Source organism: Oryctolagus cuniculus, chromosome 12, assembly GCF_051225735.1.
Source record: "Oryctolagus cuniculus isolate XC-2025 breed Fujian yellow rabbit chromosome 12, ASM5122573v1, whole genome shotgun sequence".
In the NCBI taxonomy this organism is placed as follows: Eukaryota; Metazoa; Chordata; class Mammalia; order Lagomorpha; family Leporidae; genus Oryctolagus; species Oryctolagus cuniculus.
In genome coordinates, this window is record NC_142878.1 from 85,197,011 (window position 1) to 85,216,734 (window position 19,724).

At 38.4% G+C, this 19,724-nt stretch overlaps 1 protein-coding gene across 5 annotated transcripts in view; it reads right to left on the minus strand.

Annotated features, from left to right (window-relative positions):
* VPS13C (vacuolar protein sorting 13 homolog C) overlaps positions 1 to 19,724 on the minus strand; it is a 207,616-nt gene that overhangs the window by 183,002 nt on the left and 4,890 nt on the right. For all 5 annotated transcript variants that reach the window (XR_007910408.3, XM_051822342.3, XM_051822343.3 and 2 more), the window contains exons 2-5: positions 9,455 to 9,498; positions 6,045 to 6,087; positions 2,402 to 2,497; positions 626 to 727 (exon numbers count right to left, since the gene is read on the minus strand). Coding sequence is in view for 4 of the 5 variants with exons in the window: in XM_051822342.3 (XP_051678302.3) it covers positions 626 to 727; positions 2,402 to 2,497; positions 6,045 to 6,087; positions 9,455 to 9,498 (285 nt within the window). In the remaining variant the exon portion in view is untranslated. The remainder of the gene's footprint in view (positions 1 to 625; positions 728 to 2,401; positions 2,498 to 6,044; positions 6,088 to 9,454; positions 9,499 to 19,724) is intronic.

Below are 19,724 nucleotides of genomic sequence, written 5' to 3' on the forward strand. Positions count from 1 at the left end.
ACAGAATGCTTAGAAATGTCCTTCAACTCATCACTGCACAAGCTATTCTTTTTCATATTATCCTTGTGCTTGCTCCATAAATCAAAATTTAAGATAATTAAATCATATTTATTTTCATATAAAAACAAAAATTAAAACAAATCAAAATGCTAAACCACTGAAATGTGCAGGATCAAGTCTTTTTAAAATATTCTATACAATAAAAGGAGAGAGAGCTAGGACTAGGAGTACAGTAGTACTTCTTCTAGACATCAGCTCACAATAGTAATATGCTTAACTTCAGAGATGCACACACAACAGACTGTAAAACTGTGGCAAAAACACACATGTCTGCAGTAACTCATAAAATCCGGAAAGTCTCTGGAAGTAGCATAGTAAAAATGGCTGGTTAAGAAGAATGTGAAGTACCTTACTGGCAGTAAGATAAAACATCAGAAAAAAGCAATTATTCCTAAATAGGAGTTACCAGAATATTTACAAACAGTATTTTGAGATATCATTTTTACAGAAGATTCTTTCCTTGGAAGTACAATTTATGGAGGCCTATGAAAACATACTATAAAAGACATTAAGTGTACCTGCAATATAGGTCTATCTAAATTTCTATAAAATACAAACACTGTACCTTTCTCTGCTGCTTTCTGAAGGGCCTCTTCAATTCGGGAAAGTTCTTTCTGTTTAATATCCTGCAAGGATTTTTCCTCCTTTTCAGCATCATATTTAATACCTGAAAAGTGTTAACCCACAAAAAAAAAAAAAAAAAAAAAAACACTCAGAATTAGTAAATAAACACACAGGCAAAGTTAAGCTTCATTATGACTGGGTGCATTTAATATAGGTAAGTTTGTATGAGCTTAAAAATATTTTTAGATTCTTTATATTATTAATTTTTAAAAAATTTAGTCAAGTGATTCCTATGGATTTATAAAACTTAGATCATAAAGGAAGGAAGGAGAGAAAGAAGGCGAGGGAAAGGGGAGGGAGGAGCATAGACAGGTAAGAGGAAGACACTGAAGAAAGGTAGAGGAAAAATCAGAGTATTGCCAGCTATTATCTCTAAGTGGAAATTGTAACTTCAAAAAAATTAACATCCAATAACATCTGGCATCAATGTAGACTGTAACTCAGGAATATGTATCAACAATCATAAAATAATACAGATGTGCATATGTGTATATATATGTACATGTATATGTATGTACATATATATACATGTCATTTCACAGTAATCTCACTTCTGCAGAAATAATGCAAAAGAATAAAAACAATTTATAACAGGGGAGGTTGTAGTATTCACTATAATAGCAAAACACTGTAGGCAGGCCACCATGGACTGTCACACAGCTTTTCAAAATTGCCACAATCACCGTAAGAATTGTGAAACGTACCCAAAATACATATATTAAGCGAAAAAGCAAAGTCAACGTTGTATATTTAATGTGATACCTACTACTTAAAATCAAGTATGTACATGGAAAGACTTGGTAGGCAAAACATAAAAATAAAAGTTGCATTTGTATTATGATTGAGAAATTGTAAGTAATATTCCCTTAAACATCTATACTTTTCTTAACATTATATTTTCTTTATAATGAAAAAAATCTAAAGATATTAAACCACTAGTTTAAGACATCCATTAAAAATCAAAATACTATAATTTCTAAGTCAAAAAATTAAGTAGTTTACATCATTGTTGAGAAAACATTGTCCCAAATCAGAAGCAACACAATCCAATCTTGGGGCCAGCACTGTGACACACAGGGTTAAGTAACCACTTGCATCCCATACTGGAGCACCAGTTCAATTTCTGGCTTCCAATCCAGCTTCCTGCTAATGTGCCTGAGAAAGCAGTGAAGATGGCTCACGTGCTGGGGCCCCTGCATCCACATGGGAGACCCAACCAGAGTTCCAGGTTCCTAGCTTCGTCTTGGCCCAGCCCACGCTGTTGTGGGCATTTGGGAAGTGAGCTGACATATGAGAGAACTCTATCCATCTCTTTCTATCACTGTGTGTTTCAAATAAATAAGTAAAGCTTTAAAAAAAAAAAAAAACAAACAGGAAAATCCAATCTTGAAATATTTTTTAAAATTTCATGTAATTCTCCAACAATAAATCTGCCTTTCAATTAAACGGGAAGCCTTAGATGCAAAATAATTACTCTTAGAAAACAGAATAAATTTTAAACCGATTGAATGTATTTGTTCCAACAATAATGTAAAAATATTTTATATACCAATGTGGCAATATATATGTGCATACATCTGCAAATGTACGTAAGAAGCCTACATGTTATAATTTAGTTTACTGAAATTACCTTCAATCTTCTGTTAAAATAATTAACCCAGTAACAATTTAATTTCACTATGGTGTCACTGAATGGTTACCACGTAAAGAAACATACTTGCTCCAGGGACAACAAGCAGGTATAATCCTTCTAGGGTTGCAACAACTGCTTCTCCGTAAAGGTTTTTCCAGGGAATCTTCAAAGTTAATTTATCTAAAGAAACATAATTTCAACCTTTATTTGATTTCTCAAGAAGACATAAATTTCTTGCTCCCCATTAAGAGAAAAAGTATAACAAAACTCTTTCTGGACATAGTACATATATCACTCAGATAAAACTTAAAAAAAAAATACCATCACTAAAGCTCATAAAAATACTTTCCACATAATATTACTGTAAGTATTCAGATTGTGCTTTATAGTTTTCAAACTTTTTGATAACTATAACTCATTTAATATTTCAAAACTACATGATGAATGAGGTAGGTATCAACTTTGATAAAAAGGACACTCAGTCCCAGTGAGGTTAAACTAACTGCTTCTCTACCCAGTCATCGGTGTGGCTGCTGGAACCAGAACTCAGCACATGACATCTGAATGCTGCACTTGCTCTTCTGCCCACACCAACAACTGAATCTCCAGTGATGAACTGTGAAACAATGCCTGTGCACGACTCCTGGAACTGAAGCAGCGACACCGAGGAGGGTCCCAAAGGAACAACTTCCATAGTATGCCAAACTGGCCCAGCCACACCAGGATGGCTCTAAGGCAATGTGTATGAATAGTTTTATGAATAGTGTTACAAGTTACACGCAACTCAGACCAGTTACAGTCCAAATATCTGCTTATAAATCACTTGGAAAGCACAACACATTTTCTTGGAAACAATGTATTAATGTCAGTTCATTCAGAAATGAAAACTCAAACACTTTCACTCATAATGTAGATGAACTATGGCACTAATATTACCAAGCTGTCTGGGACTTTCTAAGGAAAAGGTTGTCAGGCAGAAGAGAGAAGACAGCTATATTTTGAAATGGACAAAATCAACTTTAATTTCTTCCCATATTTCTTTCTTTATCTTTTTCCTAATCTCTGGTATTCCCTATTTCTAAATTGCCAAGGAGCAAATGCCCCAGTTGGCCTCAAGAGTTTTACAATCATTCTGTCCAGACTTTCCTAGCCCTGGAACTTCCCACGTACCAAAATAAAATCCCTTCATCATAATTTAGAATAGTAACGCTACAAAAACTTTAGTTCCCCTCAGTATTGCTAATCAAAACTATTAAAAGAAAAAAGTGATTCAACAAAGTCATGCTAATACACGAATAAATGTGACAACTCCTAAATACAATGGTATTTTTAAATGAAAAGACAGAGTCCAATGAACTGATAAACAATACAACAAGCTGAAGAGGAAATAGGACAATGCAATCTAAGGAAGGACATTCTGGGTCACCTGATAGCCATGTAAAGGTCTTAAGAGTCTAGTCCCCAGGTTAAAACATCAAATTATTTCACCACTAAAAATTTCATTTCTCATTGGCTTGTAAACATGCTGAGTTTCTTAAATGGCTCCCAGGTCAGGGGAGTCTAGAGGTAAAATCGGTATACTTCTAGGTCAACTTCCATAAATGAAAATTTTACAGGGCGTACCACCTATATTTATAATGAGTGCTATTCATAATTTTCTCAGTATCAGCTAACAAAATTTATTTGATGTCTTTCTTGATGAGTATAATACAGGAAAAAAATGAGAAATGTCCTCTTAACACCGATTCGAGTCCCGGCTGCCCCACTTCCGACCCAGCTCTCTGCTATGGCCTGGGAAAGCAGCAGAGGATGGCCCAAGTCCTTGGGACCCTGCACCTGAGTGGGAGACCCAGAAGAAACTTTTGGCTCCTGGCTTCGGATTGGCGCAGCTCCAGCTGTTGCACCCAATTGGGGAGTGAACCATCGGATGGAAGACCTCTCTCTCTCTCTCTCTCCCTGCGTCTCCTCTCTCTGTGTAACTTTTTCAAATAAATAAATAAATCTTAAAAAAAGAAAAAGAAATGTCCATTTAAGCACACAGAAGAAAGGATTCTGTTTCCTAAACCTTTTCTTCTCTCTATCTATCCTAATTCATTATCCCCTGCTCCACCCCTCCTCCTCCATAAAAGCATCCTAGAATTTAGTGATTATATTATTATCTCCTTTTGTAGATCATAAAATGTTTAAAATTTTAAATAAAGGATAACCCATGTACATCTACGAAAATGTCCAGCTCTTGGAAAATCAAATCATGCTTGTACTTACTTAGATCCACTGACTCTACAGGTAGGTATGGTTTTTAAGGTAAGCAGAAATCTAATAACTAATATAAATCCTCCATAAACCAGGAAAAGGATAAACATAAAGAAAATACACTTTGCATCCCTATACGTAATGAGCCTCTCATAACTCAATGAGTAATCCTGGAAGCTTTAAACTCCTAGGATACTTTAAAAATCAAAAGAATAAATTCTGAACCATAAGAAAACTTCCTTCCAAATATAAACCTAGGTGCAAGAATATAACAAATAATGCAAATTTCCTTTAATTAACTACAACTCATCCGATATCCTGGAAATACAACATCAATTTATGTCCTAATTGTAGATCTCTATAACTTCCCTAAAGACAAAGATAACATATTCACCCCTGCCACTCCCACAGCTACCAACACAGTCTCACACACAGCATGTGCACATAAATACTTCAAAGTTTGTAAAAGAATGAAATAATGGCTGCAACTTCTGCACTCTAGGATTTCAATTAACCCTGTAAAGCCAAAACAATACTTTCAGAACAGTGTTAAACATCATCAACACACTCAGAACTACTCAGCAAACAAGAGAGAGCTCACTCCCCAGAGCTGCTTTCAGTCTGAGGGAATGTCTCCTGTTTCAAGGAACAGAGACATGAAAATGTTTCTTTACATTAAAAGGACATGTAGATGAGTATGTGATGTTACATGGACCCCAGCAGATGTAACTGTGGTGAAACACAGAACAGTAGATGAAGAAGGCAAGTGACATGGTGAGATAGCAGGGTGACAGGGGTGAGAGGAAGGCTGTCACACAAGTGAAAACTCTTAAAGGAAGTGCAAGCTATCTGGGGTATAATTTATACTTAAGCAACAACAAAGTAAAAGTTAGCATGGACTAGTTGTAAGGACTCTGTGGATTAAATCTGCCATAAAACAATTTCTTTAACAAACACATATGCTTGGTTGTACATGGTCTTAGTACAAGAGTTTGGCTGCAAGAACAAAAGGACTTCATACTTACCCAGAAATATCCTCCATTAGCATACTGCTGCATAGTTTGGCAAGTAAAAATGGTTAAACAAAGCATGAGGGGAAAAGCTACATTTTAAACTTTATTTATTAGAGCTTGCAAATTACACAGTTTCACATATTAAAGAAATACTATATTTGCATATCAGTTCTGAAATTAAGGATATATTTTATAGAACCAAAGCCTCAAGCACATAACTGTGGTTAAATGTCATTCAATTTTAGAGGGAAATTTTCTACTTTCCTGTCAAAAAACCAAATTATGTACATATCATATAATATACATTAAACTTACAAGTCCACAAGAGCTAATTAATGTAAGAGCCAAAAATCTTTCATACTTTCGCCAACCTAAAAAAGCTTTCTTTAGTTTAAATTGCACAGGCAAAACAAAAAGCTAAAAGGACCAAGAACAATTCAAATGAAGAGTGAGATACTCACCAATCTGGCCAGCCTTGACTTTAAAAGGAACATCCAATTCACTCTTCAGAAGGAAAAAAAATTTAAAAGAAACACTAAATGATTAAACCCTCCAAAAGATCACTTTTGTATAATCATTCAAATACACTCATCTTTAATGAAAAACAAAAAATAAATTTTCTACGTTGGACTAACTCATTAATGATGTCTTTTGGCAAATAAAAGAGCTTTTATTAACTTAAACTTTGACATTGCAAAAAGTCACAAAAAAAGAAAATTAATAGGAAAAAATAAAAAGTATATACAAAGAAGCTATTTAATAAGCCAAGTAATGGAAACTCAGTTAAGTTACAGATGTACACTGCTTATCTAAAATACTAAAATAGGAAAAGGAATATTTTCATACAAATTAGTTGAAAACTAATAATTATTTCACACAAATTAGTTGAAAACTGATAATTTTCTCTCAAATATTTTCTAAATGAATAATTCATAAGAAAAGGTATTCCCAATATATTATTTATCAAATTAGCACTTCCTTTAAATGCATTATAGGCAAGTATTAATAAATGATAAATGTTCACTTATCTAGATCCTAAACCACTAAAAGTTCAGGTAGCTTTTTATTCATAGAGTACTAAACAAGCAAAATTCATAATGATCACGTAATTCTTTAGAATACTGAAAATTAAATCAGAAGGTACAGACTTTCTGCTGTACCATGGAAACGTGGCTACTGCAACACAGTGCTTCAAGTAACTAGTATAAGAATCAATTTGACAGATTATCTCATTACTTGGGCACTGTAGTTGAAGCAGAATTGAACAAAATACTAACAGTTTTTACCCCCAAAAAAAAAGTCTTTTTAAGGCACCACTTGGGAAGCCTGCACCCCATATTGACGGGCCGCGGTTCAAGTACCAGTTCTGCTTCTGATTCCAGCTTCCTGCTGATGAAGCTGGGAGGCAGTAGATGATGGTCCAAATACATAGGTCCCTGTCACCCATGTGGGAGATCCGGTCTGAATTACAGGCTTCAATCTGCCACAGCCAGGCGGGCATCTAGAAAGTGAGCCCACAGACACACTATATCTTCCTGCTTGTGTGTGTGTCTGTGTGTGTGTGTCTGTGTGTGTGTCTTCTCCCACTACCCCTTCAAACAAATAAAATAAACACGTAAAGAGTCTTTTTAGACTAAAAAATAAGATCTACACTGGCAGTAAGAAAACAGCTCTCCTTTCCTGGGAAAGATAAATTCAAGAAAATTCACATTGTACAGGATATAAACTGTAAACTACACAATTCTCACACAGCCATTTCAATCCTCCTAAAATGATTTTCACACCAAATAAGTATGAAGAATCCACATCAAAAGTAAAACCTCACCATCTTAGTTAAAGGGGGGAAAGGAGGCCAGTTTGAATTAATGGAGAATATAAATTATAAAATATTTTATGATATTTAATTACAACCAAAATTCATATAAGGCTATCATAAATTCAAATATGTTCTAAGCATGTTAGCTATATATCCTGTCACCACATTCTATTTATACTTTTCTTCTTTATTTTTTTTAAAGATTCATTTGAAAGACAGAGTAACAGAGAGAGTGGTCTTCCATCTGCTGGTTCACTCCCCAGATGGCCTCAAAGGCCAGAGCTGCGCCAATCTGAAGCCAGGAGCATCTTCCAGGTCTCCCACGCGGTGCAGGGGCCCAAGGACTGGGGCCATCTTCTACTGCTTTCCGGGCTATAGCAGAGAGCTGGATCAGAAGTGGAACAGCCGGGACTAGAACCAGCACCCATATGGGATGCTGGCGCTTCAGGCCAGGGCTTTAACCCACTGCGCCAATGCGCCGGCCCGTATATTTTTCTTCTTATATTTTCATACATAAAAATGGGCTTTATTCCAATCTCCAGCAATAAAATCTAAATAAATAATAAATAATAAATAAATCTAAATAAATTCTAAATACGTGGATGGGGTTGGCCGTGGCACAGCAGGTTAAGCCTCTGGCTGCAAAGCCAACATCCCATGTGAGTGCATTTGCGTCCCAGCTGCTCCACTTCCAATTCAGCTCCCTGCTACTGCACCTGGGAAGGCAGCAGAAGATGGCACTTAGGGGCTGGTGCTGTTGCACAGCGGGTTAAAGACCTGTCCTGAAGTACCGGCATCCCATATGGGCGCCAGTCCAAGCCCAGCTGGTCCACTTCTAATCCAGCTCTCTGCTATGACCTGGGAAAGCAGTATAGGATGGCCCAAGTCCTTGGGCTCCTGCACCTGTGTGGGAGACCCAGAAGAAGCTCCTGGCTTCGGATCAGCACAGCTCCAGCCATTGTGGCAATTGGGGAGTAAACCATCGGATGGAAGACTTCTCTCTCTCTTTCTCTGCCTCTCCTTCTCTCTGTGTGTAACTCTGACTTTTCAAATAAATAAATAAATCTTAAAAAAAAAAAAAAAAAGAAGATGATGATGATGATAGCACTTGGAGACCTGGAAGGAGTTCCAGGTTCCTGGCTTCTGCCTGGACCACACCTAGCCATTGTGGACATTTGGGGAGTGAACCAGCAGATGTATGATCTCTCTCTGTCTCTCCCTCTAACTCTGCCCTTCATGAAACAAATAAACCTTTTTTTAAATAAATATGTGGATAAAACTTTAAAAGTTGGAGCAAGCTATATAAAGAAAGGAAAAGAAAATTTAAATATTTTGAGCACATACTATATGACAGGCTCTGCTTCTCATCCTATTCAAACCACAGACACAGATATCATATTGTTTCATAATTAACTTTACTTCAAAAATGATTAAACTAATGCTCAAAGAAATTACCAAACTAGAAATTAGAAACATGAAATATTAAAGAATAAACACACTTAAGTGATTTCGTAACTCAAATTTAGCCCAACACACTAAATATAAACCTAACAGGGAGGTGGAGGGAGTGTATTGTTTTGTTTTTAGTTCAAGAATAAATGACACAAATCACTTTCTGGAATAAGAGTTGATAACATTCTACTTTAGCTCTTGATATTACCATAGTATTATAAAGTTAGACTGCTAATATATCATTTCTTAAAAATATAGTTATTCTTTAGGTAAACTGTTAAACATCAAGCCCTTATTTACTTGAAAAAGATGTGAAGATTACTCAAAAAAAAAAAAGCATTTCTGTGAGAAAAACATCAGCTATAAAGCTGGACAAATTAGGTCAAAAAAAACTACCACCATTTTCCAAAGTATACTATTTTGATGATTACAGGAAAAATCTACATCTTTAATCTCAAGATTTTCCAAGGACAAGTCGTTAAAAAAGCAATCCATTTTGGAGTGACTCAATTTCTTTATCTGGTACCTGGTACCAGATGCTGAGTAACCACGCGTTTCTAGGAGTTGACCAAATTAACTGAGTTATTAGCATAGTTAACTTACCAGAGCATTTTCTTTTATCTGCAGATTATCTAAAGCCACATTTCCTTTACAAAAGAAAAAGGGGGAAATATAACATTAATACACCAGTTATTAGCATCACTTGTCATAATCAGAAACCAAACACAAACATATTGTGCTAATTCTAAGAATACAATGCAGAACAAGCACTCTTGAAGAACTTTGGAGGCTATTGGCCAAGACAGCTGAAGTACCTGGGCAACAATTATTACTTATGGTATACTCAGGTTAGTCCAATGTGAAAGAAATTCCCACATATTTAAACTGGCTAACGTTTAGATACACAATGAGGAAGAATTGGGAGCCTTTTACTGAAGAACTTTAACACCAACAAACCCCAAATTTTTAAAAATTAAGGCAAAATCTCAGCAGAAGGACATAGACAAACATGAGGACAGACAGAGCAATCACGACTAACTCAAGACTCCTCCCTTAATTATGGCATCAATGAACATTTTCTTTAGGAACACAGGGTTAGTCTTTTATGGCTACAAACATCCCACCTTCCCCATGATTACTGCTTATGGTTTTAAAGTCTTTACTTAGTACAGCTTTCTTGAAACCTAGTCAGATGATGTACAAACTAAAGTCATGGCGTAGCTATTACATACCACAAATTAAAACATTATATCTATATTTGGTGACATGCTACTTAGACACCCGTACTAATACATTAACTTCAGCAACATGCTTTCATTTCACTTGGGTTAATAAAAACAGTTTCAAATTAAACACAGGCATACATGTGCTATAATTACCTGTGACTTTTTCTTTTTAATACTATAGTACCTATAGTCTCTATTAACATTTTTCAATCAAATAACTTTGTCTTCATGGTATTTAGCAGTAAATTTGAAGTGTATTTAATTTTATTATGCCTTTTTAAGAGATCTGAATTTCCTTAGACCTCAAATTTATTCAAACAAACATCTATTAAAAATGCTCAACATCTCTACACATCAGGGAAATGCACATCAAAACCACAATGAGATAACACCTCATCCCTGTCAGAACAGCTAATATCCAAAACACAGAGAGTAACGTATGTTGGCAAGGATGTGAGAAAGTGAATCGGCCAGCGCTGCGGCTCACTAGGCTAATCCCCTGCCTGCGGTGCCGGCACTCCGGGTTCTAGTCCCAGTTGGGGCGCCATTTCTGTCCCGGTTGCTCCTCTTCCACTCCAGCTCTCTGCTGTGGCCCAGGAAGGCAGTGGAGGATGGCCCAAGTGCTTGCGCCCTGCACCCACATGGGAGACCAGGAGCTGGCCACAGCAGCCTTTTGGGGGGTGAACCAACGGAAGGAAGACCTTTCTTTCAGTCTCTCTCACTGTCTAACTCTACCTGTCAAAAAAAAATAATAAAAAAAATTAAAAATAAAAAAAGAAAGGGAATCATTTATACACTTTTGGGAGGAATGTAATTTAGTCCAGCCACTGAGGAAAACAGCACTGAGATTTCTTCAAAACCTAGAAATGGACTTGCCATATGATCCAGCAATTCCCCTACAGAGTATATACTCAAAAGACACAAACATGTTGTATCAAAAAAATACCTGCACCAACATGTTTATAGCAGCACTGTTTTCAATAGGCAGAATACAGAATCAACCAAAGTGTCCATAATCAGATGAATGAATAAAGAAAATGTGGTGTGTGTGTATGTGTGCATATTATTCAGCTATTAAAAAAAAATACTTTAGTATTTGCAACAAAATGGATACAACTGAAGGACATCACCACGAGTGAAATAAGCCAGACACAGAAAGACAAATACCACAAGTTCTCCATTATACCTGGGAGCTAAAATTAAAAAAAAAAAAAAAAAAAAAAAAAAAAAGGAAGAAATGCCTGTGTGTATCAGTAATGTTGCAAATATACTTTGTCCAACCAATGATTAACAGTGTTATCCTACTATAGTTTTAATGGTCTGTGATTTCTTTAACATTTACTGCATATGAGTGAAATGGGCATCTATTTGATTACTAACAGCCCTTGCTTATAATCCCAATGAACCAGGGTCTTTTTACTTTTTACTTGTATTCTTCATGTGGTGGAGCTTTAAGCCCTTGACTGTAATGTAAATAAAACATATAATCTCAAAAACAGAAAAAAGGGGAAGGGAGGGGAGTGAGGGAAGCAGCAGCTACCATATTCTTAGAACTGTATCTCTGAACTACATTGAACCGGTCCTCTTTGTAGTAATAAACATTAACATAAAATATATATATATCAGATGGTTTAAAAAAAAAAGCACTACTATGTGTAGGGTGCTGTAAAGAAAATGATGACTAGAACAATATCCCTACTCCTGAGGTGCTCACAGCCTACCAACAGACTCCGCTCCAAAAATTTCAGAAACATTGTTTTGGCATTCCATCAGAAGAGTGCACAAAATGCATGGAGGGACCACCTAATTCTGTCAAGGGCTAGGCTGGAAGGCTGAAGACATATTTACTGGGTGGGTAAGAACAGAGCAAACACATGAGTAAGACGCATTTTAGAAAACAGTGAGGGCTGCTGTATCTGGAGGGTGTGAGCAAAGAATTAGGCGATAAGGTCAGAAAGGTAGGCAGAGCCAGATTTAGAAAGTGCAAACCGGGCACAACTGAAAGATGAAACATGTACAAGAGAAAGGACAACATTCCGGAAATAGCCATACAGCTGTGAGGATACTGCAATATTGGTTGTAAGGAAGAGTGAGGACAAAGGAGAGGGAAGTAGGGACCTAAAGATCTAAATGCCCAGTGAGAAGATTAAGTCATAATATACATACCCTGTAGATGAATGCTGTAAAAAATGTAGAAGGGCTTGGGAAAACATTCACAGAATGTTGTTTTCTAAAAAGGTAAAAGAATGCCCAGATTGAGATAATGTTAAAAATATATGTGCAGGGGCTGGCGCTGTAGCGTAGCGGGTAAGACCACCACCTGCAGCGCCAGCATCCCATATGGGCACCGGTTTGAGCCCTGGCTGCTCCACTTCCGATCCAGCTCTCTGCTATGGCCTGGGAAAGCAGTAGAAGATGGCCCAAGTCCTTGGGCCCCTGCACCCACAGGGGAGACCGGAAGAAGCTCCTGGATCCTGACTTCGGATCAGCTCAGCTCCGGCGTGAACCAGCAGATGGAAAACCTCTCTCTCTCTGTTTCTACTTCTCCCTGTAACTCTGTCTCTCAAATAAATAAAATGAATCTTTAAAATATATATATATATATGCACACATACACACACACACACACGAAACAAATTAAGACAAGAAACCCTAATGCTAGCCGGCGCCGTGGCTCAATAGGCTAATCCTCCACCTTGCGGCGCCGGCACACCGGGTTCTAGTCCCGGTTGGGGTGCCGGATTCTGTCCCGGTTGCCCCTCTTCCAGGCCAGCTCTCTGCTATGGCCAGGGAGTGCAGTGGAGGATGGCCCAGGTGCTTGGGCCCTGCACCCCATGGGAGACCAGGAAAAGCACCTGGCTCCTGGCTCCTGCCAGGATCAGCGCGGTGCGCCGGCTGCAGCGGCGGCCATTGGAGGGTGAACCAGCGGCAAAGGAAGACCTTTCTCTCTCTGTCTCTCTCTCACTGTCCACTCTGCCTGTCAAAAAAAAAAAAAAAAAAAAAAAAAGAAACCCTAATGCTAATTTTTACATAATAAAGTTCATTTTCTTTGAATAGGTAATTTTCTTATTTTCTACATTGTTCAAATTTGAAACTCTTGAAAACTGCATTTAAAGGAAAAAGGAGTTAAGAAACCTCACAAATGGGAAGAAAATACTATAGAATTATATTAGGAAGGAATTATATTAGGCAGTCAGATAACTTCTATAAAATCCTGAACAGAAATTGAAACCTAAAATGAGGCAGTAACTCCAGGGTGAAAGGGGGAGATCACTGGCAAGTGTTATTTTGGAAGCAGAAGTGACCAGAGCCATCACTGCCCAGACGCTGGGGTAACAGAATAGTCAGGGAAGGCTGACAGGTTTGGCAAATTGAGAAGAAAAAAATCCTTAAGCATAAGTAGAAAAATACTGCTGAGTTTAATTCTGTCACGTACGGAATTATGTGGTTGAAACTGGGAACTCAAGTCGAGGCAACAGAAGTGATGTGCACAGGACCCAGGGCATACCTGAAGCCAGTCAAACAAGCTGAACAAGCTCCAAGACCCACGTGGAAACATCCAAACCTGCTCAGGAGTTCTGCCCATTCCACTCAGCGACACTCAGAAGGCATCTGCATTAGAAATGAAGTTCTAACTTCTGCTACTGTACTAATAAAATGTGTGCAAAAATATAAACATCCTTATAAAAATGGGCTGATTCTACTGAAGTCCCACTGTGGTTCTTTGATGAAGTAACAGGTGATATTTAAGATATGAAATACTGAAAACTATCATTATGAGTAGCATGTTTTTTAAAAAGTATTTTCAGAGGCTGGCACTGTGGCATAACAGGTAAAAGTCACCACCTGTAGTGCTGGCATCCCATATGGGGGCCAAATCGAGTCCCGGCTGCTCCTCTTCCAATCCAGCTATCTGCCTGGCCTGGGACAGCAACAGAAGATGGCCCAAGTGCTTGGGCCCCTACACCCACATAGCAGACCCAGAAGAGGCTCTAGGCCCCTGGCTTCGAATCAGCCCAGCTCCAGCTGTTGTAGCCATTTGGGGAGTGAACCAATGGATGGAAGACCTCTCTCTCTCACTCTCTCTCTCTCTTTCTCTGCCACTGCTTCTCTGTAACTCTGCCTTTCAAATAAATAAATAAATAAATATTTTTTTAAAAGAAAAGTGTTTTCAGAAAGACTAGCAAAAAAATTACAGGAATTATCATAGGGTGGTAGAATTAAGGATTACTGAGTTATTAATGTTTTATAGTATTTTCTAGATTTTATAATAATCATCACTATGTAAAATTATTATACAAATTACAATAAAGGAAATGGAGGAAATAAAACAAAGGTAAATCTTAATGTCAATATGACCTCAATATTTTTATATATAGTTTTCCCCTAATATCTACTTTACCCACAGAAACAAAACAATCTACTTCCACTACTCAGAGTCTAACACACAAATGCGTATTTCCTCTCCGAAAAACATGAATGTTATCTAACAAACAGTAATAATGTAATTCCATAAATTATTTGCGCTGAAGGAGGAGTCACTGGTCCTCACACACACACACACACACACACACACACACACAAAGGGAGGAATAGCAGCAAATTCCAGATTAACACTGGCAGCAAAGGGGTAAAAGTGCATTCGTTCTCTGAACCAGCAGATGAACACCTCATCTAGGTTCGGCATCAGGCTCTCCACTGAACTGCACACTATTCTGACAGATCTGCATGTAGCAGTTTCATCGTATTTCCTTGATGCCAGGAATTTCATATAAATAAAAAAAAATCTGTAAACTAAATTCAAGTAGATCTCCTTCACGGCCAGTGCTGTGGTGCAACAGGTTAAGCCACCATCTGCAGCGCCAGCATCCCATAAGGGCACTTCCTATCCAGCTCCCTGATAATGCACCTGGGAAAACAGTGGAACATGGCCCAAGTGCTTAGGCTCCTGCACCCATGTGGGAGACCTGGATGAAACTCCTAGCTCCTGGCTTCAGCCTGACCCAGCCTTGGCTGTTGCAGCCATTCAGGGAGTGAAAAAGCGGATAGAAGATCTCTCTCACTCTCTCTCTCCTCAACTCTTTCAAATAAATAAATCTTTAAAAAAAAAAAAAAAAAGTAGATCTCCCTCTAAAAATCAATCATTTTATATTGATATAGTGAAGAAAAAATTCAGATTTCCTTTTCTGCATCAAGGTAACATAGTAAGTCGACATATGAACAAGTAACTTGACCACTGTAGCAAGACCACCAAAGCTAACATAAAAAAGGCATACGGAAGTTTTTGGAAAAGTGAAGAAAGGGTAAATATTTCTCTTGAATCTTTGAAAAAATTAGGGGGAAGGAGAAAGAAGACCAATTGCATATAGATGAAACTCTTTCAGCAAGGCAGGTATAAAGTCAGTCCCACAACCACACAGGTGTCTCTAATCTAGATCCAAGTCAAAAAGACCCAAGTGAAAGACAAGTAAGGAACTTCAATGTAGAGATCACCCTCTATGCTGGACAGGCTTAAAGGACAAGAGTAAGTAATAATCCGCCTTTTAGCTAAGATCAAGTGTAGCAAAAGGTATGGTCTGTGCATCACAAAAGACCCAATATGATTCTGAGTAACAAAATACCAATATTTTGGATGAGCATCCACCGCTAGAAAGTCACAAATATAGCTTCAAAGTCAATACTGAAGGGTATTTTAAGAAACACCCTAAAAGGTTAAATGTTGAACCAAACTTTAATAATCTTTATAAATGAACTAGAAGCTGGAAATGAAAGCAAATTCACTAAATTAGCAAATGCCACCAAGAATGGAAGTTACATAAACAATAAACAGGAAAAAAATCTCTGCCAAATTATTAAAAACAATTTAGCTTGTTTATGAAAATAAATCAAACGAGGGATGAGCGTTTAGTGTAACATTAAGACACAATTTGGGAGGTACACATCCAATACCAGAGTACCTGGGTTCAAGTCCCAGCTCTGGCTCCTGACTCCAGCTTCGTACTAATGCACACCCTGGGAGGCAGTAGTGATGGCGAGTACTTGGGTCCTTGCCACCCACACAGGAGACCCAGACTGAACTCCAGGCTCCTGGCTTCAGCTTAGGCCAGCCCTGAATGCTGCACCCATTTGGAGTGAACCAGCAGAGGAATGATCTGTCACTCTCTCCCTCTCACTGTCACTCTCTCTCACTGCCTTCAAATAAATAAAAACATCAAATGATACTATCATAATATGAAGTGAGCCTGTCTAAGAAAGGTTTCTAAAACACTCATAAAGGTCTACTAAGTAAATGTAAAAAATAAAGTGCTGATGTTAAATACCTCTAACCAGAAATAATCTCTGAACTTTCCAAGAAGTCTCAGCTATATTTCCTTACTATACTTACCACTTTTAACTTTACATAACTCCCTAACATTGTTATAAGCAACTCACCAACTGTCCTCACATTAGGTACTCAACAAATACTGACTTAATTGATTGTACTAGGGTGGAAAATACAAGAACATGAACTTTTGTGTTTTATAAAACACTGACAGATCTACATTATTCAGCCCTCACAACTTCCTGAGCAGGGAGCAGAATGTACATATTAAGCAAGAAAACCTGAGGCCTGGAATATATGGCACCCCAGCGAGTGGCAGAGCCAAGACTCAAATCTTCTGAGGTTCAGTGCTGAGTGTAGAAACCCACACCCTCCCAAACAGCAAAGCAAAAATGGTATCGGATTTTAATTCAGAAGGTAAATCTACTTCCCCTTGACGGGGGCGGGGAGGGGGGGGGCGGACATCAGCATTGAGAGGCTTTTGGTCTTTGCATCTTAAAATAAATAAGGAAAAATCCAGAAACAAAAAGGGCAACTAAAATGAGCACAAGGGCATAAGTAGAAAGTTACAATAGAGTCAAGGAGTTATACCAGAGCATTACCAGAAGGAAGGACAGTGCCAAAAGGGAAAACAGTGACGTAAGAGAGTTGCAAAATGGTCATTTTTATACTTTGTAAAAATCTTTTCTCTCAACCCAAAGGACAGAAATTCCTAAGTTATGTTTCAGAAATAGTCAGACCATAGAAATATTTTAAGACCAATCCCTTCTCATTTTATATATAAAGAAACTGAAGTCTAGGTTATACAATTACTCCCTGGCAGTACTAAGAATAGATTTTGTCTCCTGACTCCTTGGTCAGTATTCTTAATATAAAACATAGAGATTAATGATTCAACACAAAATCAATCCACACGCAAAAATGCCATCTCTAATCCCTGAAGCTGCATTTGCATATTGTAAAATAACCAAAAAAGTACAGTCCATGTACTCAGTTTTCAAGATTTCACTTATCTATAAAATGAACACTCATTTATTTGAAAGTAAATCAAAATGTGCAGATACATTCATTTATTTCCTAAAGAATTAAGAAGCTAAAGCAAATGAGCCATTTTTAAAAGCATAAGTCAGCTTATTTTAATGATAGAACTTTCTGTAAACACTGAGGAAAATACTGGAGCACTGCATTTCAGATAAATCTAGCTAAGCATCTCCAAGTAACCAATCTAGTCTTCCCTTAACAGGAGTTCACAGTGATCTTGCCTTCGGAGAGGAAGATGAGAGAGAGAAAGGCGCCAGCAAACTTTCCATTTCCCAAAGGAAAGAGGAAGTCTTAGCAGAGAAAGGGGGAAGGCCCCAGTGTCTCCATCACACTTTTGCCCTGTCAATGCACTTCAGGGCTCTCGTAACAGTGAGCAGTGTGGCACAGCTTCCCAGCGGAATGGTGACCAAAGGAACTACTCCCAGTTCAATCTCTAGAAAAGGGGTGCATTTTAAACTAACGATGCTACTTAAATCTGTAGAAAGATATTTTCAACTTAAGTTGTTAAGCACTGCTTTAATTAATAGTAATTTATTCTCAATCTATTATACAACAGTGCTGCCTAAAGAACTGCTTATTTTGTATGTGACGTAACAAGCTAGTATGAAAACAGACCATCACTATATCAAGTATTGGCTGAGAGGAAAAGACTGAAAAACAGCTCCCTCTACGTTTAGAAATACCTGGGCACTGGCTTATTTTACGTGTAAAGGCAAAAAGAGAACCAAGGGGCCGGCACCGTGGCGCAGTACACTAAGCCTCCACTTGCCACACCAGCATCCCATCTAGGTGCTGGTTTGTGTCCTGGCTGTTCTTCCAATCCAGCTCTGCTTGTGGCCTAGGAAAGCAGCAGAAGATGGCCCAAACCCTCCGGCCCCTGCACCCACGTGGGAGACCTGGAAGAAGCTCCGGGCTCCTGGCTTCATATCAGCTCAGCTCCGGCAGTTGCGGCCATTTGGGGAGTGAACCAGCAGATGGAAGGCCTTTCTCTCTGTCTCTCCTTCTCTAACTCTACTTCTCGAATAAATATATTTTTTTAAATAGGACAAAGAGACTTGTTCTTTTCTGCATTCCAAGGTGCTGCACAGTTACCTATTAAGACCATGTAACATACAAGATCTGGATTCCCAATCTATCAGCTTGAGCCTGGAACTTCAATTATCTTGTATGTCATGACTGTGGCTCTTTACTCACCAATATTAAACAAAGAACAAAAAAGAAAGATAAAAAATATATGACTTTACTGGGCCGGTGCTGTGGCATAGTGGGTAAAGCTGCCACCTGCAGTGCTGGCGTCACATATGGGTGACAATTCGAGTCCCAGCTGCTCCACTTCCAATCCAGCTCTCTGCCTGGGAAAGCGTAGAAAATGGCCTAAGTCCTTGGGCCCCTGCACCCATGTGGGAGACCTGGAAGAAGCTCCTGGATCCTGGCTTCAGATCGGCGCAGCTCCAGCCATTGAGGCCAACTGGGAAGCGAACCAGCAGATGGAAGACCTCTCTCTCTTTCTCTACCTTTCCTTCTCTCCTGTGTACAACGCTGACTTTCAAATAAATAAATCTTTAAAATATACATATATTACTTTGCTATTATGTCTCAATGAGAATACAGATGAAGCAGCAACATCTACCTAACAAAGGAGCTCAGCTGCATTGGCCTTGAGCAAGCCAGAGAACTTTAAAACCATAAGAGATGATCTTGTCTAATCTTTTAACTTACAGATAAGAAATTAACGGTCACGGGTCTGTGGCTTGACCAAAGCCATATAACTAGGCAGTATCAGATAATCAGATCCTCACTCCTTCCCTTCCTTAGGAGGTCCTGCTCCACAGTACAGGCTGAATATCCCTAATCTAAAAATCCAAATTCAGAAATGCTCCAAAACCCAAAACCTTTTGAGCACCAACATGTTGCCACAAACAGCAAATCCCTCGACCTCACATGAGTCACGGTCAACAGGCATACTCGGGTGGGCACCGTGGTACAGGAAGTGATTCAACCATTTGCAATGCCCCCACTCCATATCACAGTGCCTGGTTTGAGTCCCAGCTCCTCTGCTTGCATTGAAGGCTCCTCATAATGCATCCTGGAAACAGCAGATTATGGCCCAGCCACCCACGTAGGACACAGGGATGGAATTACAGGCTCTTGGCTTCAGCCTGGCCCAGCACCATCTGTTGCAGGCATTTAGGGAGGGAACCAGTGGATAGCAGATCTTGTTCTCTGTGTCTTTCTCCCGCTCTCATTATTCTGCCTTTCAAGTAAATGAATAAATACATTTTTT